General features: G+C 47.7%; 1 protein-coding gene across 5 annotated transcripts in view; it reads left to right on the plus strand.

Annotated features, from left to right (window-relative positions):
- The window catches only part of SEPTIN6 (septin 6), a 58,998-nt gene that overhangs the window by 25,122 nt on the left and 8,622 nt on the right, over positions 1-25,254 (plus strand). For 2 of the 5 annotated variants that reach the window (XM_069102179.1, XM_069102178.1), the window contains exons 3-10: positions 3,074-3,269; positions 5,347-5,533; positions 6,473-6,634; positions 13,474-13,570; positions 14,412-14,580; positions 16,046-16,178; positions 17,670-17,854; positions 21,308-21,352. In XM_069102179.1, coding sequence (XP_068958280.1) covers positions 3,074-3,269; positions 5,347-5,533; positions 6,473-6,634; positions 13,474-13,570; positions 14,412-14,580; positions 16,046-16,178; positions 17,670-17,854; positions 21,308-21,311 — 1,133 coding nt within the window. In that variant the 3' untranslated portion in view covers positions 21,312-21,352. Of the gene's footprint in view, positions 1-1,152; positions 1,516-3,073; positions 3,270-5,346; positions 5,534-6,472; positions 6,635-13,473; positions 13,571-14,411; positions 14,581-16,045; positions 16,179-17,669; positions 17,855-21,307; positions 21,353-25,254 lie in introns of all 5 variants that reach the window. The other 3 variants (XM_069102177.1, XM_069102176.1, XM_069102180.1) reach the window with 2 other exon arrangements.

Genomic DNA, 25,254 nt, shown 5'->3' on the forward strand with positions numbered 1-25,254 from the left:
CTTCCCTTCCCTTCCCTTCCCTTCCCTGCCCTTCCCTGCCCTTCCCTGCCCTTCCCTGCCCTTCCCAGCCCTGCCCTTCCCTGCCCTCTCCTCCCCTCCCCTCAGGTGCACATGTGCACATGCATGTATACACACAGACTTGCTCATACCCTGGGGTGGCTGATAACGTCTTTTGTTGTTATTGTGTAAGCATTTCAGTCCTGTCTGACTCTGTGATCCCATTTGGTGTTTTCTTGGCAAAGATACTGGAGTGGTTTGCTATTTCCTTCTCTAGATCATTTTACAAATGAGGAGACTGAGGCAAACAGGGTGGAGTGACTTACCTAGGGTCACGCAGTGTCTGAGGCCAGACTTGAACTCAGGAAGATGAGTTCCTGATTCCAGACTGGGTGCTCTGTCAACTGCAACGCCACCTAGTGGTCCCTAACTTTGTATTTGAAGAGGAGAAAAAATACTGGCCCCAGCCTCTTGTACAGCCACATATTGCCCCCTAGCCCCAGGCAGCCACCTCCCAGGATTTACCACTGGGCCTGAGGCCACTAGGCAAAGGACAGGTGGAAAACAAGTCGAACTGCACTTATCCAAGTCTAAATCCCTTGTCTAAGGATGGTGCCTGGATCTTAAGTACCCCAGCCTAGGCCTAGCAGGGGTGCCCATCTCAGTTTATCGTCTGTTCCAGTAGCTCTCATCCCCATCTTTTCACCCTCCTTCGACCAGACAATCATTCCTGAAAGATCCTCCTGCTTGGCAGCTATACCCCCCTCTACCCGTGCCATCCAAAGATTGTCCCACTGCACTCTCGCCTACTTTCTTTCTCTCCTCACATTAGAATGTAAGCTCCTTGAAAAGGCAATGGCTGGGGGGTTTTTTTTGTTTCTTTAGGGCTTAGCACAGTGCCAGGCTCATAGTAAATACTTGATAAATCCTTGTTGATTGACAGAAAATGATTTGCAAAATTGAAGTGTATTTTTTTTTTAAGCAATCGGGGTTAAGTAACTTGCTCAAGGTTACACGGCCAGTTATTTCTGGGTGTGGTGCTGGGTGTCTGAGCCCGGGATTCGATCTCCAGGTGATCCCGACACTGGAGCCAGTGCCCTTACTCGCTGTGCTACCTGGCCGCCCCTGAAGTGTATTTTCATTTCTGCTTTACAGTTTGTTAATGGTATCATATTGAGAATGGCTAATCGTCTCCCCTGCCGCAGAAGCAAAAAGCAATCTTAATGAGATTCCCCAAAGGTGAAGGCCAAAAAGCAAGCAGAAGAGCACAGAGGTCCTACACAGTCACCCAGCTCTCATGGGCATCCCATGGCATGATCAAGAGGGGCAGGCACTGGGGTGAAGCACAAAGAAGGCTGGATTAGGAGTGGAAAAGCTGGGACCCTAGCTTGCCACTGGAGCCCACTAGCTGAAGGACCTTGGAAATAAGAGAAGGGAATATATATTTAAGTGCCTGCTATGTTATGGTGCTGACTTTCCCCATATTAGCTTATCTGAGCCTCACAACAATCCTTCCAGGTAGGTACTATTATTATGCCCATTTTACACTTGTGAAGACTAAGGCAGACAGAAATTAAGTGATTTGCCCAGGGTCATCTAGTAAGTGTCTTAGGCTGCCTTCAAACTTAGATCTTCCTGACTCCAGGCCCAGTGCTCTATCCACTGAGACACCCAGCTGCCTTGGACATCACTTAAAATTGGAATGACATTATTAGGTCAGTTTTTCATGCCTTTGGGCCCTCAATTCCCTCTTTTGTAAAATGAGGAGGTTGGATGGCTTAAGAATCTTGAAGATGCCTCCTAATTCAATTCAGTTGGGCACTGGGGATACAAAGAATTACAATAAAGTAATCTCTCCTTAAGGATTTTATATTGTGCTTGGGTATATAATATGTACACCACTAAGGGGGGGGGAAGAGAAAAAGAGAAGGAGAGGGAGAAAGGGAGAGAGAAGAGAAGAGAGAGAGAAGGCAAAAGGAGAGGAAGAGACAGGGAGAAAGAAAAGAGGAAGGAGGGAGAAGAGAGAAGGAAGGGAGGAGGGGGAGAAATAGAGGGATAGGAGAGAGAACAATTCTGGGCAATGGTTATGTCAGTGTCAGAAAAGCTTATCATGCAGGGCCATGATGCATTGAGGCTAAAATGGATAACTGGCCACTGCAGTGATTGGCTTATGAAGGGAAAGTCTATGAAATAAGGCTGGAAAAATAGGTGGGAATTACATTAGGAAGCTATAAATTCCATTCTGAGGAATTTGGAGTTTACCCTCAAGTCAGTGGGGAGCTAGTGATGGTTTTTAAGTGGAGAAGAGGGCCAGAGACATGGTCAGTTCTATGTTTTAAGAAGATCACATTAGTTCAGAGGTGTCAAACACCATGGCTTCAGGGGACACCCAACACTCCCAGTGCACCCAAAGCAGATTAAAACATAATTGGGAAATATTGAACAAAACAAACAAAATACAATAAAATGTAGGTAATATTACACATTAAAGTTGGCAGGATGCTGCCATTGGGGCAGTAGGTGGCACTGTAGTCACTTCAGCCTGTCTGCCCCAGTATCCTCATTTGTCAAGTGAGCTGGAGAAGGAAATGACAAATCACCTCAGTATCTTTGCCAAGAGAACCCCAAAGGGGGTCACAAAGACTGAACAACCAAAATAAAAATGCTGCCCTCAGGGATGATTGTGTCTGATTTGGGGGCCCTCTATTTCTATTTGAGCTTGCTGGCACTGCTTTAGTTAGCAAATGTTGTTAAGTGTGTGCCATGCTAGAAATACAAGGAAAGGCAAAAGGCAGGCCTTGTCCTCAGAGAGCTCCCAGAGAGATGTGGAAGACAATCCGAGATACCACCAAGTCCTGTACAGGATAAATTGACAGATGAATAGAAGGAAGGCCCTTGCACCAAGGGAAATCCAGGAAGACTTCTTGTAAAAGGCAGGATTTAGGAGAGCCAGGAGGTGGTAATGTGGGGGATGGGGGGAGACCGCCGAACACTGCTGTCTTAAGAGGTGGCGGTAAAGAGGTCATGAAGGATCTATGGCAGTAATGGAAGGCCCCTCGGCCTTTTGATTTTTCAGGGGAGACGGGTGTGGGCAAGTCCACCCTAATGGACACATTGTTCAACACCAAGCTAGAAGGCGAGACAACCACCCACTACCTGCCCGGCGTCCAGCTCCGTTCCAATACCTATGATCTCCAGGAGAGTAATGTGGGGCTGAAGCTCACTGTGGTGAGCACTGTGGGCTTTGGAGACCAGATCAACAAGGAGGACAGGTGAGGATGAGGAGGGGCTGTGCTAGTCCTGGCCTAGTGTGACTGGGCCTTAGAAAGTTTCTGTCCTGAAGGCAGGACAGGGCTGCCTCGGGGAGGGAGCCAATGGGCCATCTGGGTCTCCCTGGTCACCATGGTCTGTTCCTTTGCCCTTCATTCAGATGCTGGGCCATCCATCCCAGCCCTACTCTTGGCTTCCTTACTTCTTCTTCTGTCTTTTCCCCAGACCTCTGTCATCCCAGCAGGGAACTTCCCCGACACTGCAAACCTAGGCCTGCTCCTTTCCCCAGCTATATCCACTGCCCCAGGTCATGTACATTTTAATATCCTGAATCCCCCCTACAATTAGGGAAGGGGGGGGAGTGCATTCCAAGGCTACATAGACGAGATTTCTGTTTCAGTGGAGCTTTGGGATTATGTGCTCCATCCCCCTCACCTCCATACACACATATGACTAATAGTCTGCTGGAACAGGAAACACTTTCACTTCTCTTCCTGTTTCTTTCCTTTTGTGTTCCTCCCAAGGGGGTATCAGAGGAAAGAAAAGGCAGCATTTTTAGATGTGCTTCTGCAGATCACACACTACCTACCCTTTTCCCCAAGTCTTCCTCTACCGAATATAGCCTTTCTTTCCCCAGAAACTATTCCTTCTGTGCTGGAGTCATTGGTTCATAGATAGGGGGAGCTTGAAAGTAATTAGGGCAAAGGTGCCAAAACTCCTAAGGGCAGCCCAAACCAGATTAAAATGTGATTGAGAGATAATTAACAAAATTAACAAAAATACAACATAACACAGAGAATGTTAATTTATGCTTTTCTAATTCAAGATGGGTTAGTATCTAGTCTAACCCCATTTTACCAGGGTTAGAAGCCAGGGCTCCTGAGAGTCAAGTAATTCACTTAGGGCTCACCCAAGTTCTAGGTCCCTAGACTTGACTACCAAGCCAGGGCCCTTTTTACTCTTACCAGATTGGAGGGATAATGGGCTAAATTCCATCCTCCTCCCCTTTTTAAGGTTTTGGTGTAGTGACAGCGAGGCAGTTCAATGGTTAGAGTGCTAGGCCTGGAGTCAGGAAGACCTGAGTTAAAATCCAGCCTCAGACAATCACTAGCTGTGTGACCCTGGGCAAGTCACTTCACCTCTGTCTGCCTTGGTTTCCTCAACTCTAAAATAATAGCACCTGCCTCAGAGTTGTTGTGAGGATCAAATGAGATAATATTTGCAAAATGCTTAGCACAGGACCTGGCACATAGTAGGTACTATATAAATGCTTATTCCCTTCCCCTTTTTTCTAGTGCTGGACTTGGACCGGGGGAGACTTGGGTTCAAATCCTATTTTTTATGCTTACTAGCTATGTGACCCCAGGGAAAATCACTATACATCTCTCAGTCTCAGTTTCCTCACCTGTAAAATGGGGGGGGGGGTGGACAAGATGGCCTGTGAGGTCCCTTCCAGCTTTAGATCTAGGAGCCCATGAGCAAAAGCCCAGAAATAGGAATGGTCCTGAACATTGTAAACACCAATGAGAAGACTGGAATAACTTGACTAGAAGATCATTGATCTGTTTGGAAGGAATGGAAACTAAGGTGATATAAGTGACTTTAGTAGTGTGTCAGATCTGATATGAGTGGTATAGTGGAGTCTGGAAGAACTGAGTTCAAGTTTTACCTCAAACACTAGCTCTGTGACCCTGGACAAATCACTTAAAGTTCTGGCCTTAATTTTCCCTATCTATAAAATGGAGATATTGATAGCACTTAGCCTACAGGATTGTTGGTTACAAAGAACTTTGCAAGTCTTCCAGCACTATGAAATGCTAGCTCTTTTTTTTGGAGGGGGGAGGGTAGGGCAGTTGGGATTAAGTGACTTGCCCAAGGCCACATGGCTACTAAGTATTAAGTGTCTGAGGTCAGATTTGAACTCAGGTCCTCCTGACTCCAGGGCTGGTGCTCTATTCTCTGTGCCACCTAGCCGCCCAAAATGCTAGCTCTTGTCACAAAGATTGGGAAGAGACCAGGTGGGACCTCTCTGAGATTGTTGTCCACATGGGGACCATGTTTTCTCTTCTTTCCTTCTAGCTACAAGCCCATCGTGGAGTTCATCGATGCCCAGTTCGAGGCATATCTGCAGGAGGAGCTGAAGATACGAAGGGTACTGCACAGCTATCATGACTCCCGCATCCATGTCTGCTTGTACTTCATTGCCCCCACGGGTCACTCGCTGAAATCTCTGGACCTGGTGACCATGAAGAAGCTGGACAGCAAGGTACTGAACTGGAAGGCAGCTGGTGCCTCAACTAGCCTCAGACCAACCCAGTGGTATTTCTTCTAGACAAAGAGCCTTGGCGGCTTCTCTGAACTTTGTCATAGCCCTCATGTGCCCCTCAGTGATGTGAGACAACCATAGCCAGTCACCTCTTATCTAGCAAAGATAATTCCCCCCCATACTCGATCCCTGCCAATGGGACTTGACCTTTGACTTGTTTTCCCACTTATGAGGCTGGGTCCCTCAGGGTCCAGAGACACCTGTGCATAAGGTGATAGCTGACTGGGACCTGGAAGCAAGGCATTGTGCCCTCTTCAGCATCTTGTCAGTGGCCCCAGCCTCCCTCCTCTCTCCTTCATGGTGACCATATGCTGTCTGCTCATTCATTTCCACATGGGGATGAATGTAAGTCAGGAACTGCCCTCTCTCTGGTGAGGGGAGGAGACTATATTTGAACCTCCTTTCTAACACTGGCAGGAAAGGGTTTGCCTTAAGCATTAGAGAGTAGGGGGGGATGGGTTGGGTAGGGGGAGCAGCAGGGATGCTACCCTGTCACCCACAAATCACCACATTTGACATGTGGCCTTTCTAAACTGGGCAGTTGGTCCTAGCTCACTTGCTACTGCAGGTCTTTTTGATGAAAGTCCCTAATTGGTAGGTGTTGACTTTAACCTGAGTCTGGCCCCCATTGTCCTGGAAGTGAGAGAGGGAGGCAGGAGACCTGTCTCCCCTCCGTGACTCTTGGCACCTGCCATCTTCCAGCCCCTCCACCCCTTGTCTCCTCTCCAGCAGTTGCTAGCTACTTCCCATCATCCCAACCAGGAGTCTTCTCTCCTGCTGTAACCCCTACATCTGACTTGAGCTTCATATGTCTAGGGCATCCTGAAGCTCCACATCACCGACCATGGACTGGCTTCTCATCACTTTTTTTCCCCACAGGTCAACATCATCCCCATCATTGCCAAATCAGATGCCATTGCCAAGAGTGAACTAACCAAGTTCAAAATCAAAATCACCAGTGAACTGGTGAGCAATGGAGTACAGATCTACCAGTTCCCTACTGATGATGAGTCTGTGGCTGAGCTCAACGGGACCATGAATGTGAGTCACAGCCCCAAGGTTCAGCTTGAGGGATTTGGGGCCAGCTCCAAAACTGCGGTTGAGCCATCAGCTCTTGGCAACCTGAGGTCAGGGAGTGTGGCTAACACAAAGGCAGGCCAGCAGGTTAGACTGACAATATTCTGCTGACCATAAGCACTTCCATATGACCAGAACCAAGCATGAGCTTGACCATTGGAAAGGCAGCTAAGTGGTGCTATAGTGAATAGAGTGCCAGGCCTAGAGGGGCCACTAGGTAGCGCTGCAGTGGATAGAGCCCTGGGCTTGGAGTCAGGAAGACCTGAGTTCAAATCCAGCTTTCAGACATCTGCTAGCTGTGTAACCCTGAGCAAGTCACTTCACCCTGTTTGCCTCAGTTCCTCAGTTCCAGTTGTAAAATAATCTGGAAAAGGAAATGGCAAACCACTCCAGTACCTTTGGCAAGAAAAGCCCAAATGGTGTCACAGAGAGTCGGACACAACTGAAATGACTGAACAAAAGTAATGGCGTGGAGATAGGAGTGGGCTTGGAGTCAGAAAGAGCTGGATTCAAATCCTGCCTCAGACATTTGCTAGATGTGTGACCCCAGACACACACTTTGGCTCCCTGGGCCTCAGTTTCCTCCTGTGTACAAATGAGGGGGTTGGACTAGGTGGCTTCTGTGGTCCCTTCCTGCTCTAGGTCTGGGTTTGATCATTGCAGACCCTGGTTGCATCTATTAGCTTATTGCAGGGTCGTAGCTGGAAATATTTTAATCAGTTGTAAAAACAGTTGCAGGATAGGATTATTGGCCAAAATCATGGCAAAGCCTAGGTAATTTTGCTCTTCTAGCATCCTAAGGGCCGACCCTTGTTCAGCTTGGCTCTAGAGGGCAGTACTAACCAAGACCTCTGCATGGAGCTGGCAGAGAGGGAGCTTGAGCCTGTGGCAGGAGGCATCTGAAGGGGAAGAGACTTTCTCAGGAGGTAGGGAGTTCCCTTCTCCCTGGAGGTTTTCTGTGAAGGTTGGATGCCCACTCGAGGGGATTATGTGTTGGACAACATGACTTGGCCACTGAGGGCCCTCCATACCACATCTGAATGGGGGGGACCTTAATAGTGACCCAGAATGGGACCTTTTAAAAGGGAACAAATGAGAAGAAGCCTGGGTTGGGGAGTGGAGGCAGCCAGGGATCTCATGTCTGGTCACCCTGGGCTTACAGATAGTCAGAGGGCATCATGGTGAGGGGGCTCCAGGAAGCTGGGGGTGAGGACTGCCAGACACCAGGCAGACAGCTGTAGCCTTAGGGGTAGCCACTGGAATACCCTCATTTCGTCCCTTGGGACAAGCTGGTTATTAGGCTAACTCCTCAAGGCACAAGCAAGAGAGTTAGACATGGGGAAAGGCAGACCCTGGGAAGAATATGGAGGGGGAATCTGAAATCTGGAATCTACCTCCTTTGCCACCCACTCTGTTTAACCCCAGCAAATACAACCCAAGGCACAAGGACATTGCAGTTGGTTGGTCAGGAGGCTGACTCGGGGAGCCCTGGAATGCTCTCACTCAGATTACAGAGGGTCCAGGCCAGGCATGGGATGGGGCACAGAATGAACCTTCAGGTGCACAGGGCCAACTTCTGGCTGGGGAGCCAATTTTTTCTTTTCTCTTATTTCCTCCTGCCCAAGGTTTTGTTTTACTTTAGAGGAAATATGAATGAAGCCCAGAGTTTGCCAGATGCCTCCCTCCTTTCCGGAGGAATGAGTAATGTACACGGCAGAGAGCCCACCAGTTCATCAGGCCCCAACACAATCCCCAGTGTTGGGCCCTGGCGGAGCTAATGGCTTCCAGAAGAGTTCTGTTTGGGGAAAGGCTTTCTTGCCCTCTCCTGAGAGGCATCAGTTTTCCTAATGACATCATGGGCTTGTGGATCCAAGCTCAGGAAAGACCTGGTAATAAAAGCCCTTTTGAGACAGCGGTCTGCTGTTCCTTTAGTCCATGTGTTCATGGTAGTGCTGGTGAGGTGGCCAACAAACGAGATTGAGTCTCTGTGAGTTTGGCTGGCCCTCCTAGCACACAGTAGGCACTTCAGAAGTGAATGTTGGTGTGGCAATTGCCATCCCTCCATCCATTGGCACAGTCTCCCAGTGGTGCTCTTGGTCCTGGCTCATTCTGTGTTGTCCAGCACCCAGTCAGGGTAGTATTGCCTGGTGGTTAGAGAACAGATTGTGATAGTGGCAGTATTCGTCCCTCCCACAGATTGGTGGTTTATGGAATAAAACAAAGCTTTCTGTGATCAGAAAGACTAGAAGGGTTTCATGGGAAGAAGGAGAACCTGAATTTGGGGAAATAGAGTCAGTGTAGCACTGGCCAAGAGTGAGAATCCTAGTGTCTTTGGGACACTGGATTCCATCGATCCCTTCCATGCTTGAATGCCAGAGATTCCGCTAGAAGCCTTCAGGCCCACCTCTGGGGCACAGGAGTTCAGCTCAGCCTTGACGCCCTTTCCCAAAGCTTCCCTCAGAGAACACTTGTGTTCCATCTAGCTTACCTTTACCTGAGTTCCCTGTGTGAGGCGAAAGCAAGGAGCCCACAAGTCTAAGTGCATGATGGGTCAGTGACATAATTTCCATAGATAACACCTACATTTCCTGGAAATGACTAGTGACTAATGAGAGAGATGGATGGGGAGAGAGCTTCTTTGTGGCCTCAGCAGAACACTATTTGAGTGGAAGGAGCTCCTAATGGACAGGGCTTATGGGAGCTAATGGCTGAATTGAGAGAAAGCCAAGTCCAGTCTGAATAGTCTCTCAGAAGAGGGGAAGGAGGGTCCTGGAAACCTCCATTGTACCAAACTGGGCAACTAAATGGCCCCTGGCCCCGAGAGTGTCCAGGAGAGAATGAACTCACGCAGTGTTAGTGGGATTAGCAAATGACTGACTATCCCATGGCACTAGGTCATTACCCTGGGACACTATGATGGCTCTTGGGGTCCTCACTAACCCAAAAAGCCTGGAGATGTGAGGTTATCCCCATCCCCCATGCAAGCGCTACAGTTGGTTCTGTTGTTCTGGAAAAGTTATTAAGGGCCTATTAGTGTGGATGTGGTTATCTCGAGGAGCTATAGTCTCCTGGGAGAGGAGGAGAGGGGGAGGTAGTAAACAGATAAATACAATAGAATTTGAGGACCAAGAAAACAGTACTTAGAGGTATCCTGAAAGGCTTCCTAAGGAGGTGCCTGAGGTGAGCCTTGAGAGCAGCTTGTAATTCTGAGGAGATAAGGAGATGGTGAAGTCCAGGTATAGGGGCACAGCCTAGGCAAAGGTACAGAGGCAGGAGATAAAAATATCGCGGACAAAGAATAGCAAGTAAACCAACTTGGCTGGGCCTCAAGGTGCATTGGGGGGCATCATGGGAAATTATACTAGAAAGGTAGACTAAGCAGACTGGGAAAGGTTTTCAACTGCAAATAGCGTTTGCTAGTTTCTTTTGGTAGAGATCTGTGAGAAGAGAGACATTCCACAGATGGAAGAAATCAGTACAGTGCTGCGTGAAGGTAGGCTGTGTGACTTGCTGACTCCTTTTTGTCTTGTTCTGCCTTTTGGTTAGTCACTGGATTTATAGCAAATGTTTTATTACTGCTGTTCATAGCCTTTGTTCACTTAGCTATTGGGGAATGGCTCTTGGTCTTCTATAGGGACAGCTAGGAACTAGAGCTAGGAATGCTTTTGTATAGGGACCTCTCAGATGAGGAAACTCCCTCCACCAGGGCAAGTTGCCTTCCTTCTCTGCAAGCACAGTCTTAGAAAGCATCCTGGGGCCAGTGAGAGGTTAAGTGATTTGCCCAGTATGTATCAGAAATAAGACTTGAAGCCAGGTTTTCCTGACTCTGAAGCTGGTTCTCTGCCCACTATGCAATGTTGCCTCTCTTGATCTCATAAATGTTGGTTAATTCCGTATAGATCTTGGCTAGAGCAGACCTTTACTTTGATTTTTGGAGGCAGTCACACTGGGTCACACAGCTAGTAAGTATCTGATGCTGGATTTGAACTTGGGTCCTCCTGACTGATAGATGCTGGCTATCAGACCTTTAGGAGAGATTTTATATGAAAACATTTTCCCCAGTGAAATTTCTCTTCTCATTTTAGTTCTATTGATTTTGTTTGTGTAAAAGCTATTTAATGTTGTGTAATTCAAATCATCTTTCGGGGAGGTGATCTCTTCTGTCCCTTGTTTGATTATAAATTTCTCCCCGAGTTGGTAATGTCTTGAGGCCCAGGGCCTATAGAGATGTGAACCAGTTCATAGCAACCTAGAAGATTCTTCCTATTGGAAGAATGGAACTGAGATTCCATTCTCCCAAGTGGGGTGGTGTGTGTGTGTGTGTGTGTGTGTGTTTGGGGGGTGTTGTATGGGATGTGTGCGTGCGCGCGTGTGTATACATATGTATGTGAGTGTGTATACATGTGTGCGTGTATGTATGTCTGTGCATGTGCATCTATGTGTATGTATGTGTGTACATGTATGCGTGTATGTATGTGTGTACATGTGTGCGTGTATATATGTCTGTGTATGCGCATCTATGTGTATGTGTGAGTATGTGTGTGTACCCCTCTTCCACTCTGCCCTCCTCAATGCTGGGGTTTCTTTTTAGATAGTCAGCTCTCTAAAACAGAGGGAAAGAGGGTCAGGGCCAGGTCCCCTCTGCATTTCCTACCTTGCACAGTTAGCTGACTTTCATTGGATGTCATTTAGCTGGGAGGCAGATCAGATGCCTCTCTGCCCTCAGTGGGGAGAGCAGCTGGGCCCTACTGCATCCTCTTTGCTGCCCTGGGGACGTGGGACAGCAGGGTTCTGCCAAGTGCTCCCCAGTGCCAGTGTTCAAACCCCTGGGCAAGGGTATGAAGCTCATTAGAGCAGGCGACAGTCATTCTACATGGCCTCTGAGGGCAGAACCCAGTTGCCTCCATCCCCCCAAATCCTGAGACTTGTTCTAGGGCCCCTCTGTCATGTAAAAAGAAAGCAGTGCTGTGATTGACTGCTGGGACATCATGGGACAGGAGAGGAAAACCAAGCAGTGAAAAACCATTAGATTGGGAGTTGGCTGGCTGGCTTTTCCTCCTTGCTTTGACACTACCTGGTGTAGTGATTTGGGCAGTGACTTAATTCCTCTGTGCCTCAGTCTCCCCAACTATGAAATTAGGGTTAACAAAGAATACTGGCCCAGTCTGACTCACCGGCATGTGTTAGGATGGAATAAGGTCTGAGATGTGAAAGCATTTTGAAGTGAGCAAACACCATAGGAAGTATTATTAGAACAGGCTCTGAAGCCAATTTAAAGGGAGAGCACCCTGGGAAGTCTTGTGACATTTCCAAAGCAGCCTCAGTGGGGAGAGAGTTGCAGGCATGAAATGCCACACTGGGGAGAGGAGCTTGGAGTGACCCTGACACTCACAGTCATGAAGGCACTCTGAGATGAGCAGAACCCGCTCCAGGGAGCTTTGACTCTTCCTGCCTTCATTATCTTCCTGGGATTTTTGAGCACAAGGGAATAACTCTTGGTTACTGCTTTTGTTCCTCTGTGTCCCTCTTGCCTATGAGGCAGGGCTGGTGACTGTGTCCAGGAACGGCCCGACAGGCTGTGGTGCAGCCTGTCAGCCTCTGCGCTCTGCCCAGTCCTACCAGTCTTGGTGGGGCCTTTGATGATCCCCACAGATGGCCTGGCTTAAATACCCATACCAGTAAGCCCAGAGCCCTGGACTAAGTCTCCGGTTGTGGCTTCCTCTTCTCCCCAGAGATAAAACAGCTCAAGGACAATTGCTGCTGTTCCTTCCCTCTTCCAGCTCTGCTAATGTGGCTCCGTGTCTCTGTGTGCTGTGCCCTTTGCTGGGAAATACTGCCTTGGCCTAGGGTAGAGGCAGATGGGCCGAAGGGCAAGGGGGAACCAGGTCCTGGGAGAGGAGCATCTTCAGTGGGGTAAAAGCATTCCTAAGGGGATTGGAGGAGCTCCAGACTTTATCTGCTGCTGAATTCCTACACTTTTCCCAGGCTGGTAGGGGAGGCTGCTGCCAAGCTCGATGCCCAGTATCACATAGCCAAACAGAGTCCAGGGCTCCAGAGTCCTCGCTTAGCTTACTGCAGGCCAGAAGAAAGGCTGGGGACAGAAACTGGTACCTGGAAGGCATGACAAGAAGCTACATCTGTCAAGGATGGACAGTGACCCCTCTTTTCTTTTTTTGGACATCTTCTTTTAAAAAAATCTTTATTGCTGCCTTTGGTCATTACATCATCTCCAGTTCCAAATACATCTCTTCTTGTCCCCCCTTCCATTTGAGCCCTACTTCATAACAAAGATTACAAGAGAAAGAGGGGGAAACCAGGTTAGCCAAATTGACCAACACATTCCCTGGGTCTGGCAGTCTTTCCAATCTTCCTCAGCCAGAGTCCATCAGCTCTGCAGTGCAGGGAAGGAGGGCAGTTCCCGTGGAAATAAGGATTTCCTGGCTTATAGAGTAGAAGTTTCCTGAGGGCTGGCACCATCTTTTTATTTTGACTCTGTTAACCCTGGCTCCTGGCCCAGCAACTTTCATAAAGCTTGTTAGTCAAGCTGAGTGGTCCCCTCTGTCTCGGGATGTGGATTTGTTTGCCCTTTGGACCTCTCTGTCCTCTCTGTGTCTCTCTGTCCATGTGGGCATTGTCTTCGCTTATAAAGCCTTCAAGGGCAGAGTCTGAGCGAGCACAGTGATGGTGCATAGAAGTCAGTGACTCATTCTGGTGACAGGGATGATGAAATCGGTGGCAGCTTCCCTTTGCCCATGAGCACACTGGCCTTCCCTGTGTTCCTGAGCACGTGCATTCCGTTCCAGGGCCACCTGCCATTTGCGGTTGTTGGCAGCACGGAAGAACTGAAGATTGGCAACAAGATGGTAAAGGCCCGCCAGTACCCATGGGGTACTGTACAGGGTGAGTGAGGGAGTCTACAGGGAAGTACTTCTGGGTATCATGCAGGGTGAGGGGGAATCTACAGGGAAGTACCCGTGGGCATTGTGCAGGGTGAGGGAGGGAGTCTACAGGGACATCCCCGTGGGGCACAGCAAAGCGTGGGGGAGTCTGTAGGGCAGGTGTTAGGATAAGGAGCCATCCACATTGGCTTTCCTTCTCCACCCCTTGTCACCAAGTCACAGCGCTCCCATCCACCCTGGCTGCCCACTTCTCTTCCAGCTGGTGCCCCAGAGAGCTAGGCAGCAGCTAGCAGCTTGAATTTTCTGGTTAAGTAAGGATTTTTTCCCTCTTTGGTTTTTAAGAAATCTACCTAAAATGCCTAAATCCCACTTCTCCACCTCAGTAAGCAGGGCCTAGTGAGCGTAACTGAATATCTCTTGATTGAGGATTCTGATCCCTGTCCATGTCTGGAGATGGCGATAGGGAAGCTTCAGGAGGCCAGGCCAACTGGGGACCAGGGATTCTTAACCAGGGCTTTGTAGATGAATTTCAAGGGGTCCATGAGCTTGGATGGGGAAAAAGTCATGTCTTCATTTTCACTCTAACCTCTTATTGCAAATTCGATATTTCCATCAATGGTGGGAAAACATGTCATCTCTAAAAGGGCCGTAGGTTAGAGGACATGACCCCTGGACTCTCTCCTTGTCCTGATGTACTCTGCGTCTAGCTTTGCCAAACACAGTGGAGAATACAAATGGGACTTGGGCGTTAATTGTGGTGATGAGATTCACTAACACAGATTCCTTTGATCACCATTGCCGGGCTCCTCCTTCTTCCGAACTGGACCATGCTAACCGTGCAGTCGAGAATGAGGCCCACTGCGATTTTGTGAAGCTGCGAGAGATGCTGATCCGAGTCAACATGGAAGACCTCCGGGAGCAGACCCATAGCCGGCACTATGAGCTATACCGTCGCTGCAAGCTGGAGGAGATGGGCTTCCAGGACACTGACCCAGACAATAAACCCTTTAGGTACAGCTCATAGGAGAAGCCAGCTCTGGGGTGGGGGGCTGGGGGTGGGGAGGATGGGGCCTGGGCTCCAGGCATGATTCTGTGGCATAATACACTGGCTAGCTTCTACATCTGCTTAACTGGGGATGAGGAAGTCTTTGGGGCCCATTCATGAAGCCTGCTGTTAGGGAGAAAGAGCTGAGGCCTATGGGAGAATGAACATGTAGAAAATCTGGCAACGTTTGCCCCTTGGCTACCACCAGAGGGCGTCAGACTAACTTTAATAGAGCTTTCTAGAGGCAGAGGTTCTTAATGTCTTTTGTGTCCTAGACCCTTCATTTTACAGAGAAGGAAATGAAGGCCCAAGGAGATGGAGTGAATTGTCCAAAGTCACACCTAGGATCCTAGTTCTAGAGCTGGAAGCAGCGGTTTACTAGTAAATGTTTAACAATTGATTTTCTGGGGAAAAAATAGCACATTAAGTTTCTTCTTCTCATTAACGTTTTTTTACATCCCTTTATTAAGTCTAGAGCAGTGGTGTCAAATTCAAATAGAAATGGAGACCATTAATCCATACACAGGGATCCCTGTCCTCCCCCCTTCCCCATATTGACTTAGTTTTAAAATGTAATGTTATTTCCATTTGTTGTATTTTCATTTATTTTATTAAATATTTCCCAATTATATTTGAATCTGGTTCTGACGTCACTGGAGAGTGTTGTGGCCCAGGGGGGCTGCCTTTTTGATAGCTCTGATCTAGACAAACAACAAAAAACTCAATCCATCCCTGATCTGTAGCATTTGGTCATTTCTGAGGCATAAATACTCAGTGAAAATTTACCTTTCAACTCTGAGAGCCAATTTGAGTGGTCCAAGCACTGCCCTGACTGGAAGGGACCTCAGAGACCACTTAACCCACCCACCCCACCCCATTATATAGGGGAGCAAACTGAAGCCCAGAGAGATAATCCATAGTCTTATCCACTTATATCCATCTTATCTTATAGATCAAAGCTCTAGCTAGAGCTGGAGCTCATTAGCCAATGTCACAAAGGAAGTATCAGAGGTGGTTTTGATCACTAGTCCTCTGAATCTGGAGATGGAGACAGGGCTCTTATCCATTGGCATCCAGCCCTCCCCCCACCTTTGTCCGAAGTTGAAAACAGTCTGGTAACCACCTTTTATTAGGAGATACTTTGTGGGACAAGGGAGCACACAAGGCCTAACTTGAAGAGAGAGGTGATTCAGTCCTCTGAGAGGGAGGGCAGGTAAGGGTCAGAGGGGACTGGGATCTTGGAGCTTCCCATGCGCAGGTAGGTGGCCTGGCTGCAGCCTTGTGACCCAGTGTTTCAATCACCTCCAGAACTGGGGGGTGGGACAGAACCTCTGAGGAGTCAGTAAGAACCAGGTATTATTATCAGGGGCCTTTTTTTCTGCCAAACAGAAGCCATTTGAAGAAATGGGCTGATGAACTGGTCTTATCTAGTTTGCAGGAGACCTACGAAGCCAAGAGGAATGAGTTCCTGGGAGAGCTACAGAGAAAGGAGGAGGAAATGAGGCAAATGTTTGTCCAGAGAGTCAAAGAGAAAGAGGCAGAGCTCAAAGAAGCTGAGAAAGAGGTAACTGGAGGCCCAGCACTGGCTTATCTCTAACAGCAAAGGGAAGGAAAAAGCCAGAGGCTGAGCTGGGGTGGTCTTCTGTTCCCAGAGAAATCAATGAGATTCCTTCAACCTCATAGGACATTGAGGACAGCAGCTGGTGTCCTGTACATGTATTCTTCACATGCATGGACAAGACCATAGGCTCATTGGGCCCTCAGCCCTCAACATGCAGGCCTGACTATTCTCTGAACCAATCTTCTCTCCATTTTGAAAGGTCAAGGTCCTAATGTGGCCTCGCACAGTCAGGGACAGTCTGTATCAGGATTTCTTAGCCTTTTGTGGGTTCTGGGCCCCTTGGACAAACTAGTGAAGCATCTGGACTCCTTCTTAGAATCATGTTTTTAAATGTATAAGACAAAATATAAAGGATTATGAAGGAAATCAATTATATCAAAAGACAGTTGTCAAAGTGTTTCTTATAAACAAACTTAGGACCTTAGGTTAAGAACCTTTAATCCAAATTCTTCTCCCTTTTTGGGAAACCAGGAGCAAAGACGTAGAGACTATCTGGATTGTTCTGTCCAGTCTCTCCTAGCCTTTCATTCTATAGATTTCCAGTTTTGGTCTTTGCATATCCAGTACAGTGCCTTACTAGGAATTTGGGGCATTCATCTTGTGATTATTAATAGTTTGCAATTCTGCTTTTAAAAACTGGTCTTTTATAGGGATAGGCACTGGACCTGGGATTTCATTGATCTAAGAAACTCCCAGATGAGGAAATCCTTTTACCAATTCAGATTGGCCCCTCCTCTGTAATTTCTAGTCTTAAGAGAGTTGCCCGGGGCACTGAGAAGTTAAGTGATCTGCCCAGGGTCACATAGCCAGTGGCAAGACTTGAACCCTGTTCTCCCTGTGGCCCAAGATCAGTTCTCTCTCTATGAGGTATCAAACTTCCAGCTGGTGTCCACATCCTGGCCAGCAACATTCCTGAGTGGACGGGGACAGAGACCATATTGGGAAATATTTAACAAAATAAATAAAAATACAGTAGAACGTAATGTTAATGTGTGGTTTTTGTTTTTGCTTTCTTTTGGAGGAGGGGAAAGCAGGGCAATTGGGGTTAAGTGACTTGCCCAAGGTCACATAGCTAGTAAGTGTTAAGTGTCTGAGGCTGGATTTGAGCTCAGGTCCTTCTGACTCCAGGGCCAGTGCTCTATTCACTGTGCCACCTAACCACCCCTAATGTGTGCTTTTCAAAGTTGCTATGTACTGGCTGGGATCCTTATGGTCTCCCTTTCTATTTGAGTTTTATCCAACTGCATTGCTGACTCTTGCATTACAGATTTGTATCAGTTTCCTAAATTTCTTGGCTATGAGACCTTCATCAGAGATATTTAATGCAAAGGCCCCTAGCCCTTTCCAGGTTCTTTTCTTGTCTGAACTGCCTTGATTTTGTTTGTGCAGATTTTTTAAATTAAATTACCTGTTCTTCATTCTGTTTTTTTATAGCTGCATGAGAAATTTGATCGTCTGAAAAAGATACACCAGGAGGAAAAGAAGAAGCTGGAGGACAAAAAGAAGACTCTAGATGAAGAAATGAATGCCTTTAAACAGAGGAAGTCAGCTGCCGAGCTGTCCCAGGGACAGCAGGCAGGGAGCTCCCAGACTCTCAAAAGAGACAAGGAGAAGAAGAAGTAAGTGGCTAATTGGGAGCTCAGGATAGCTTCCTCTCCTGCTCCCCCCAGGGCAGGTTTAGGTATGAACAGGCCTTTGGGAGGGAGGATGCTGTTGGGGGTCTTGTCTATACAACCCCCCTGAATTCTCATCCTGAACCTGCTGAAGATCAGGCCTTGGGCCTTGTGTTGGGATAACCTTGCAGCTTCGGGGTTCTCTGGGTAGAGGCCTGCAGAAATGTGGCTCCAGGGGCTCTGCCTCCCTGGGAGGGGTGGCCCTTTCATTGATCACCTGCTGGGAGGGTAAGACAAAGGAGGGAGAGAATGCGAGGGGAGAGGCAGCCAGGAGAAAGACCAGGAGAAGCTACAAGGAAAAGCAAAAGGCACTGGAAGAGGGAGGGAGGAGACCAAAATGGAAACCAGATTGCCTGGGCTTTAGGGTGAGCTCAGCATCTAGGTCAACTGGAATTCTTCTGTAGCCAACTTTAGGTTTTGGCCCATGCTGTTTAACTCAGCTCTCATCCAGATGCTGCTATCAGCAGCTGGGGCCAACACAGCTTAACAGTGAATGGAGGAGCTTACCCAAGCAAGCACTGCTGGGACCCTCCTCCATTTCCTCAGGCTGCCCATTGCCCCCACCCTTCCATGCCCCAGCCTCCCCATTGCTCCCACCCTTTCGTGCCCCTCATCCACCCCTCCTTAGCTGCTTCCATAATAGGTCCCTGGGCTGCTTTAGCTTATTTGTCTGGTGTAGAACTTGGCCCCAAGTTGGGAGGGCAGGAAGACTTTACATATTATCAGGCTAGCAGAAGGAGAACCTAATTGTGCTTCTTTGCAGCCTTCCAGCTTGGTGAGATTAGAGTATTCTCAACCCCTTCTGCCAGTCAGAAGAAGGGAAAGGGGTTTTTGACAGTATTTATTCAACCTCCAGAGGAGACCAGGGAGACAGGGGACAGATTGCAAGAGGCCCCATGGGATAGGAGAAAGCATTAGGCTTGGGACTTGGGACCATGGTTCTGCCACTTCTTTGTTGGTCTATATGTGTGTGTGCAAGTGTATGTGCATAAATGTGTGCCTATGTGCACGGACATGCGTGCGCATATGACTGTGTGTGCATGCTTGTGTGTACGTATGTGCGTGCAAGTATGTGTGTACTGTGTGCACACATGTGTGCCCATGCACGGACGTGCATGCGAGTGTGTGCATGTGTGAGTATGTGCACATGCACGTGAGTGCCTTGTGCATGTGTGTGCATGCGTTGAGTGCATGTGTGTCCGTGTGCATATGAGTATGCGTGTATGTGCATGTGTGTGTGTGTATGACACTGAGCAAGTCGTTTCCCTTCTCAGCCTCAGTTTCCTCACATGAAAAAATGGGGATAATGTCCCTTGCCTTACCTACGTCCCAGGGCAGCTACACAGGATGAGGTACGCACTTTGAGCAGTAAAGCCGTGTCAGACATAAGCTGCTGTTATTCTTCTCATCAGCCCTTTAGTCTTGGGTCAGATCTCCAGGCATCCAGCAATGAGAGACCCAGCCTCCTCTCTCCACTTAGCAAGAAACTTCAGTGGAGTTTGTGCAACAAGAGAGTGATTTAAATTTCCCAGCTAAGTCCCCTTCACCTTGTCTCCATGGCCCATTTTGAAGGGTTAATGATTTTCAGACTTTTCTTTTTTTTCCCCTGGTGATGACTTTAGGAACTTTTTTTTTAGTGAATTGGTAACCCAATATAGTGAAGCTGGCCACAACATGAATCCTCGAAAACTAGCAGATGTGCCTTGTGGAATCAGCTTGAATCCTGGGTGAAGTCACTCTTTATCATGTACATACATGCATAGACATGTATGTATAAGCATACTCTGTCCAGTGTGGTGGACAGGTTCCAGGAGACAGCGGTTTCCACAACCACCCTGCATGGACCATTTGCTCCCTATAAGTCCTTGGTGTACAGAGTATACCCAGATTCCTCTTTCGACAGAGAGTGGGAGGTAATTTGCTGGTCTAAATGAGGTAAATCAATGGGACAGAACCTTATTTGTAAGCTAGGAAAAGCCTTTGTATGCCCTGTTGAGGTTCAGTGGCATCCTGTTCACTCTCTGGTGACAAAATCCCTAGGGTCATTCACTGCCTACTCTGGGAGGTCACCTTCACTCACCTGCTTTCCTGTTGCCATCAAGACTGAGCCAGGAGTAGGACTCTTGGAGATTGTCCAGAAAAGTGGGATTTCTCCTGGCCCTTTAGTGTTCTCCTGAGTTCCTTCAGGTTTCTAGGCCCCTAGGCAAGAGAACTATCTAGGGAAACATTTGTCTCAAACCCAGGGGTTCCTAACCCAGGAGTCCATGAACTTGTTTAATATTTTGATAACTTTATTTCAATATAACTGGTTTCCTTCATAATTCTATGTATTTTATTTTCTGCACATAAAAACATTATTCCAAAAGGGGATCTGTAGGCTTCACCAGATTGCCTAAGGGGTCCAGCCACAAAAAAAGGTTAAGAACCCTGCTTGAAGGGAGACTGGGAAGGAGATTACTATGCATTGGAAAGAACTGAAGAAAACATCCTTAAAATCAGGACTTGAGTAATAGGGGTCGATCAAGAAGTTAGGAAGGCAGGATCATACACTCAAAGAATAAAAGCAACCCTACATGTATGTAGAATTTTACAGTACATGTATGTTTCATGTCAGAACTGGAAGGGAACTTGGAGGAGATTTATTTCTATGCTCTCATTTTACAGATGAGAACACTGAGGCTCAGAGAGGAAGGAATGTGTCCAAGGTCACCCAGCAAGTTAGTGGCAGAGCCAGGATTATAACCTGATATGACTCAGTTTAATGTTTTGTTTTGTTTTTTTCCAAAGGACCTTCTTGAATATAGAGGCAGTATGCCATGGTAGATGGAGTCAGTTTTGGAGACAGGAAACCCTGGGTTCAAATCCACTTCCTGACTCTGTGACACAAACTGACTCTGTGATCCTGGGCAGGCCTCTTCCCCTTTCAGTGTTCTAAGCAACCCAAAGCCTAAACGTTTGCCAAGGGGGTCCCAAGCTGCATTAGAGGAGGGAATTTCTTGATCTGGGAGTTCTCCCAGGTCCAGGCCCCATCCCTTTCTTGTGTATGATCTCATTTCAGCAGTTATCCCATGAGGTTGGTAGGTCCAGGGTAGCTATTGTCATTTTACCGATGGGGAGGCTGCCGCTCAGAGCAGCCAAACTCCTGGCCCAAGCTCACACAACTCCAGAAGAAGAGGCAGGCCGGGGTGGCTAGGACTGTCTCCGCTAGGCTGTGAGGGTTGGCTTTAGGTAAGGTGTACTTTTCACACTGAGATGTTGGCTGGTAGGTTGGCAGGAGGGACTGTGACCCCAAGCCCCCACCATCCCCACCTGTCTTCTCTCTGCCCTCTAACCTGCATGATGTATTGATTGCCCCCTACCTTCCTCACTTCATCTTCATCAGTTCTCACTGTTTTACAGTTAACTCTGCTGTTTGCTGCATGCTGCGTGAGCGCGAGGGCCCTGGTAAGATTCTGTGATTCCTTAATTCAAATAGACCTGGCAGTGGGTTCTGGGGCACTTCCCTCCTCCATTAAAAAAGAGCCACCTTCCTGGTTGTCTTGGACTTTCCTGGAATGAAGTAGCCTGATGTAGCTACAGGTCTGAGAGGGGCTCCCCCTTGGCACAAGCCAGTATCCTCATGACTGCCACAGATGGGAAATTCACAAAGGGAAAATGTTTAGACTCTGGTGGGTAGAGAGCACGAGCCCATCATCCACCATGTGCAAAGGGCCTCAGTTCTGAGGACATTGGGCTGCCCTAAAGACAAATTTCTAATACCGAGCACCTTGTCTATGCCCAGCTCCATGCTAGGCACTGTGAGGATACAGGTTTGACTGGTGAGCCTTTCTGATCTTGGCAAGAGTAGGCCCGGGTAGCTTGGAAGGCCTTGGAGGGGAGGGGTGCACAATAATCCTTCCTGTAGCCCATGTGGCCTTTGGGAGCTTAGCCCAACCAGTGAGTGGCATCCTCCAACTCTTGTAGTCTGGTTCAGAGTATAAACCCTGGGCTTACCCAAGGTACAAATCCTGAAAGGCCTCCTTGTGCCTTTGCTTAATTTCAAAATAGACCAGTCTCCTCTTCTGCCTTCAATGCAGCTTCTTCTTGGGAACTTGTTATTCTAGTGTTGGAATCCTCTGGCCTCTTTAGAGAGATGCTTCTCAGGTCAGAACAGGCCTCAAAGGAATATGGAAAACAAGCTCTCTTTGGCACTGTCAAGGAAAACCTGTGCTCTCTGTAACCTGGTTGGGGGTTGGTGGGGAGTGGAGGGGAAAGGGAATGTCCAGAGATGGAAGGGAACTCCCTCTGTGCAATTCATATTGGGTTTGTTGAAGCTCAGGAAACCCTCAGACTAATCATTCATCCATTTATTAAGCATTCATTAAATTTAGGGTCATGAACCAGACTCTATGGGGAAAACCAGAGTAATTAGGATACATAGGCCCTATCAGTGACAAAATTATGATGTAGATGGGGGCAGTGTTGGCAGTGGCTAAGCCTGCTCCTGTGGCTAGCATGGCAGTGCTTTCATCAGATAGGTGCCCAGATGGTAGGGGCAGCCCAGGAGTCACCAGATGAGGACATGCTAAGGCCTGGCTTGAAAGGTCAGTCACCTCTTACCTTAAAACATTAAGCAGAGACAGTCTTTTCGGCAGGTATCTTCTAACTCGCCCGAGGGTGGCCTCATCAACTCTTCTCAAAGCCTAGCAAACAGGCAAGAATTTCAAAGTGGGGAAGCTTTACTCTAGTGTCCCCTACCCCATTCCTCTGTGTAGTTTTATCATACCTCATTTCTCTGGAATATTTATGGAATGGGGTATTCTGGGGAATGGAAAAATTGATTAATTATCGAAAAAAAAATTTTCCCTCTTGAAACTTGGTCTCATGCTTGGTGCCTAGCACAGTATTCTCTTGATAGGTGCTTAAATGAATGTTTAAATTGAATGGAAAGGTTTTTTTTTTCTAAAATGTCTAAGTTTAATTTCCTGCCTCAGTAAATAGAATATGGCAACCCTCACTGAGTTCAGGTTTCCTAATACTACTCACTCTTAGTTTTCATAGCATCTTCAGGGTCCCTCACAACTTCTCTGAGATAGGGACTAAAAGTATTATAATTTCCATCTTACAGTCGAGGAAACCGAGGATCAGAAGTGACTTGCCCAAATTTACAGAGTCGTAAGTGACAGAGCTGGGATTTGATCCAGGGTCCAAACCACCTCCCAGTGAAGGCATTGGTGTCATTGTTCTGAGAACACCTGCCCAGTCTTGAAGATGGAGCTGAATGTAGCTAGAGTCCAAGCCAGGCCATGGATGATGTTCTTGGTCCTAAATCCCTGAACTGCTGACCTTGGGTTTGACTCCTCCTAATGAAAGTAAAGAGGCCCCAAAAAGGGGCCTGCTCAGTTGTATTGCAAGTAATCAAGGTTTCTCTGCACTTGGGTAGCCACTGGTGCATTTAGGGTTCTCAGAGCAAATCCTTTTCTGGCCACTTATTGGAAATAACCCCGGGGGCAAACTACTGTCAAATTATAGCTCGTTAAGTCAGACAGTTTTGCTGTAAGTAAAAGCCAAACCAAACCCCAGCTCACTGGAAACTTTGGCCTCCTTTCCCAGGTTATGGGAGTTTATGTTGGTGACCAACTCATGAGTCCTTCCTGGGGCCTGTTGTCAGCCAACACTGAAAATACTCTCTGCCACAGGTCTAGCACAAAGCTTTCCCTCCTGCTGCTGCTACCTGCTCTCGGGACAGCTTAAGGCACCCCTTCCTTGGGTCATGTGCCAGGTTCACCCTCAGAGAGAATCCCTTTGCTCCCAGCAAGTACATACCTATAACCAGGACTGGTCTCTCATAGCTACTTCCTCCTGGGAGGCTCCCTGCAGATTTTTATGGCAGTAACATCTTGTGTAGGGTAGCTAGGTGGCGCAATGTCACAGCGTCAAGCCTGGAGTCAGGAAAACCTGAGTTCAAATGTGCCCTCAGATACTTCCTAGCTGTGAGACCTTGGGCAGGTCACTCACCCTGTTTGCTTCAGTTTCCTCATCTGTCAAATGAGCTGGAGAAGTAAATGGCAAACCTCTCCAGGATCTTTGCCAAGAAAACCCTAAAAGGATCACAGAGAGTAGGATAAGACTGAACAACAACAACAGGGCATCGTGAGGATCCAGTGGGGAGCAGTCATCATCCTCTTCACCCCCACCTTTAAAAAAAATCAGATAGGGAAACTATGGTGCCGAGATGGTGGACTGTGCTGTATAAAATGCCAAGAATCAAAAAAAGACCTGGATTCTAATCCTGGCTGACCCTGGCAAGCTGTGTCTTGACTGATAATTTGATAAGACTTTCCCTTTTTGAGCCTCCATTTCCTGATCTATAAAGTGGGGATGGTAATGCCTGCAGTCCTTACCTCCCAGGATTGTTGTGTACAAAGTGCTTAGTTAAGCCTTTAAAGCTCCATAAAAATGAGTTATTATTATTGGTGAGTAAGCCTAATGAATACATCCATTTACAGTTATTGCACTTATATACATATCTAAGATTGTCCCTAAAATTGCTAATAATTTGAGTTTAAAAGGCCGCAGAAATACCATAGCTTACTGAGATGGGAGGTCAGGGGCGTGGGGGCAGGCAGGCAGGGGGCAGTGTAGCCCATTTGAAAGCACTGGGAAAGCAGGAGCCCTGGGCTCCAGTTCTGGCCTAATCCTTTGCCTTCTCTGGTACTCATCCGTTAGATGGGGAGGGGGTGCTTGCCCTGCCTAACTACCAGGACCTTGAAGTCAAGATGAAATCTGTTTTAAAGCTTCAGGCACTGTCTGCGCTGTTGCTTTGGTTATTATACTGCAGCAGCTTGTCCACCTAAGGCAGAAGGGAGGGAACTTCAATTACCCAGCTTCCCCCCAAAGCATCAGGCACTAAAAAGAAATGCAACTCAGAGTAATTTAAAAAGACAAACAATAACAAAATAACGGTGTTCCTTAGAACTGATCATGAAAACTCCCTTCACAGCAGAGGGGCCGCAGATGAGAATGCTGCATGCCTTGTCAGATCCCAATCACTTCAGCAGATGTTTTTATTGAATTATTTTTGCTACAGGAGAGGGCTCAATTTGGGGGTAGGCTGCGGAGAAAGGATTGTACTTTTCTAGACAAAAAAACATCTAGAAAACCTTTTACTTTCTTTTCTTTTTTCTTTAAAAGAAAGAAGCAGCAGGGGCTAGATAGGCCTACCCTGAGGGGACGAGGCCTAGGGGGAAACCTGAACTTTCTGATTTTCCCAGTAAGAAGGAAGAAAGTACCCCCCCCCCCCACCAGCACTTAGACACTCAGCCACTGTCTCGGAGGAATTTGTCCAGCCTCCTTATTGTGAAAAG

Source organism: Petaurus breviceps, unplaced genomic scaffold (assembly GCF_028583685.1).
Source record: "Petaurus breviceps papuanus isolate PSGF00001 unplaced genomic scaffold, PetGlider_PUasm1.0 532, whole genome shotgun sequence".
NCBI classification, from domain to species: Eukaryota; Metazoa; Chordata; class Mammalia; order Diprotodontia; family Petauridae; genus Petaurus; species Petaurus breviceps.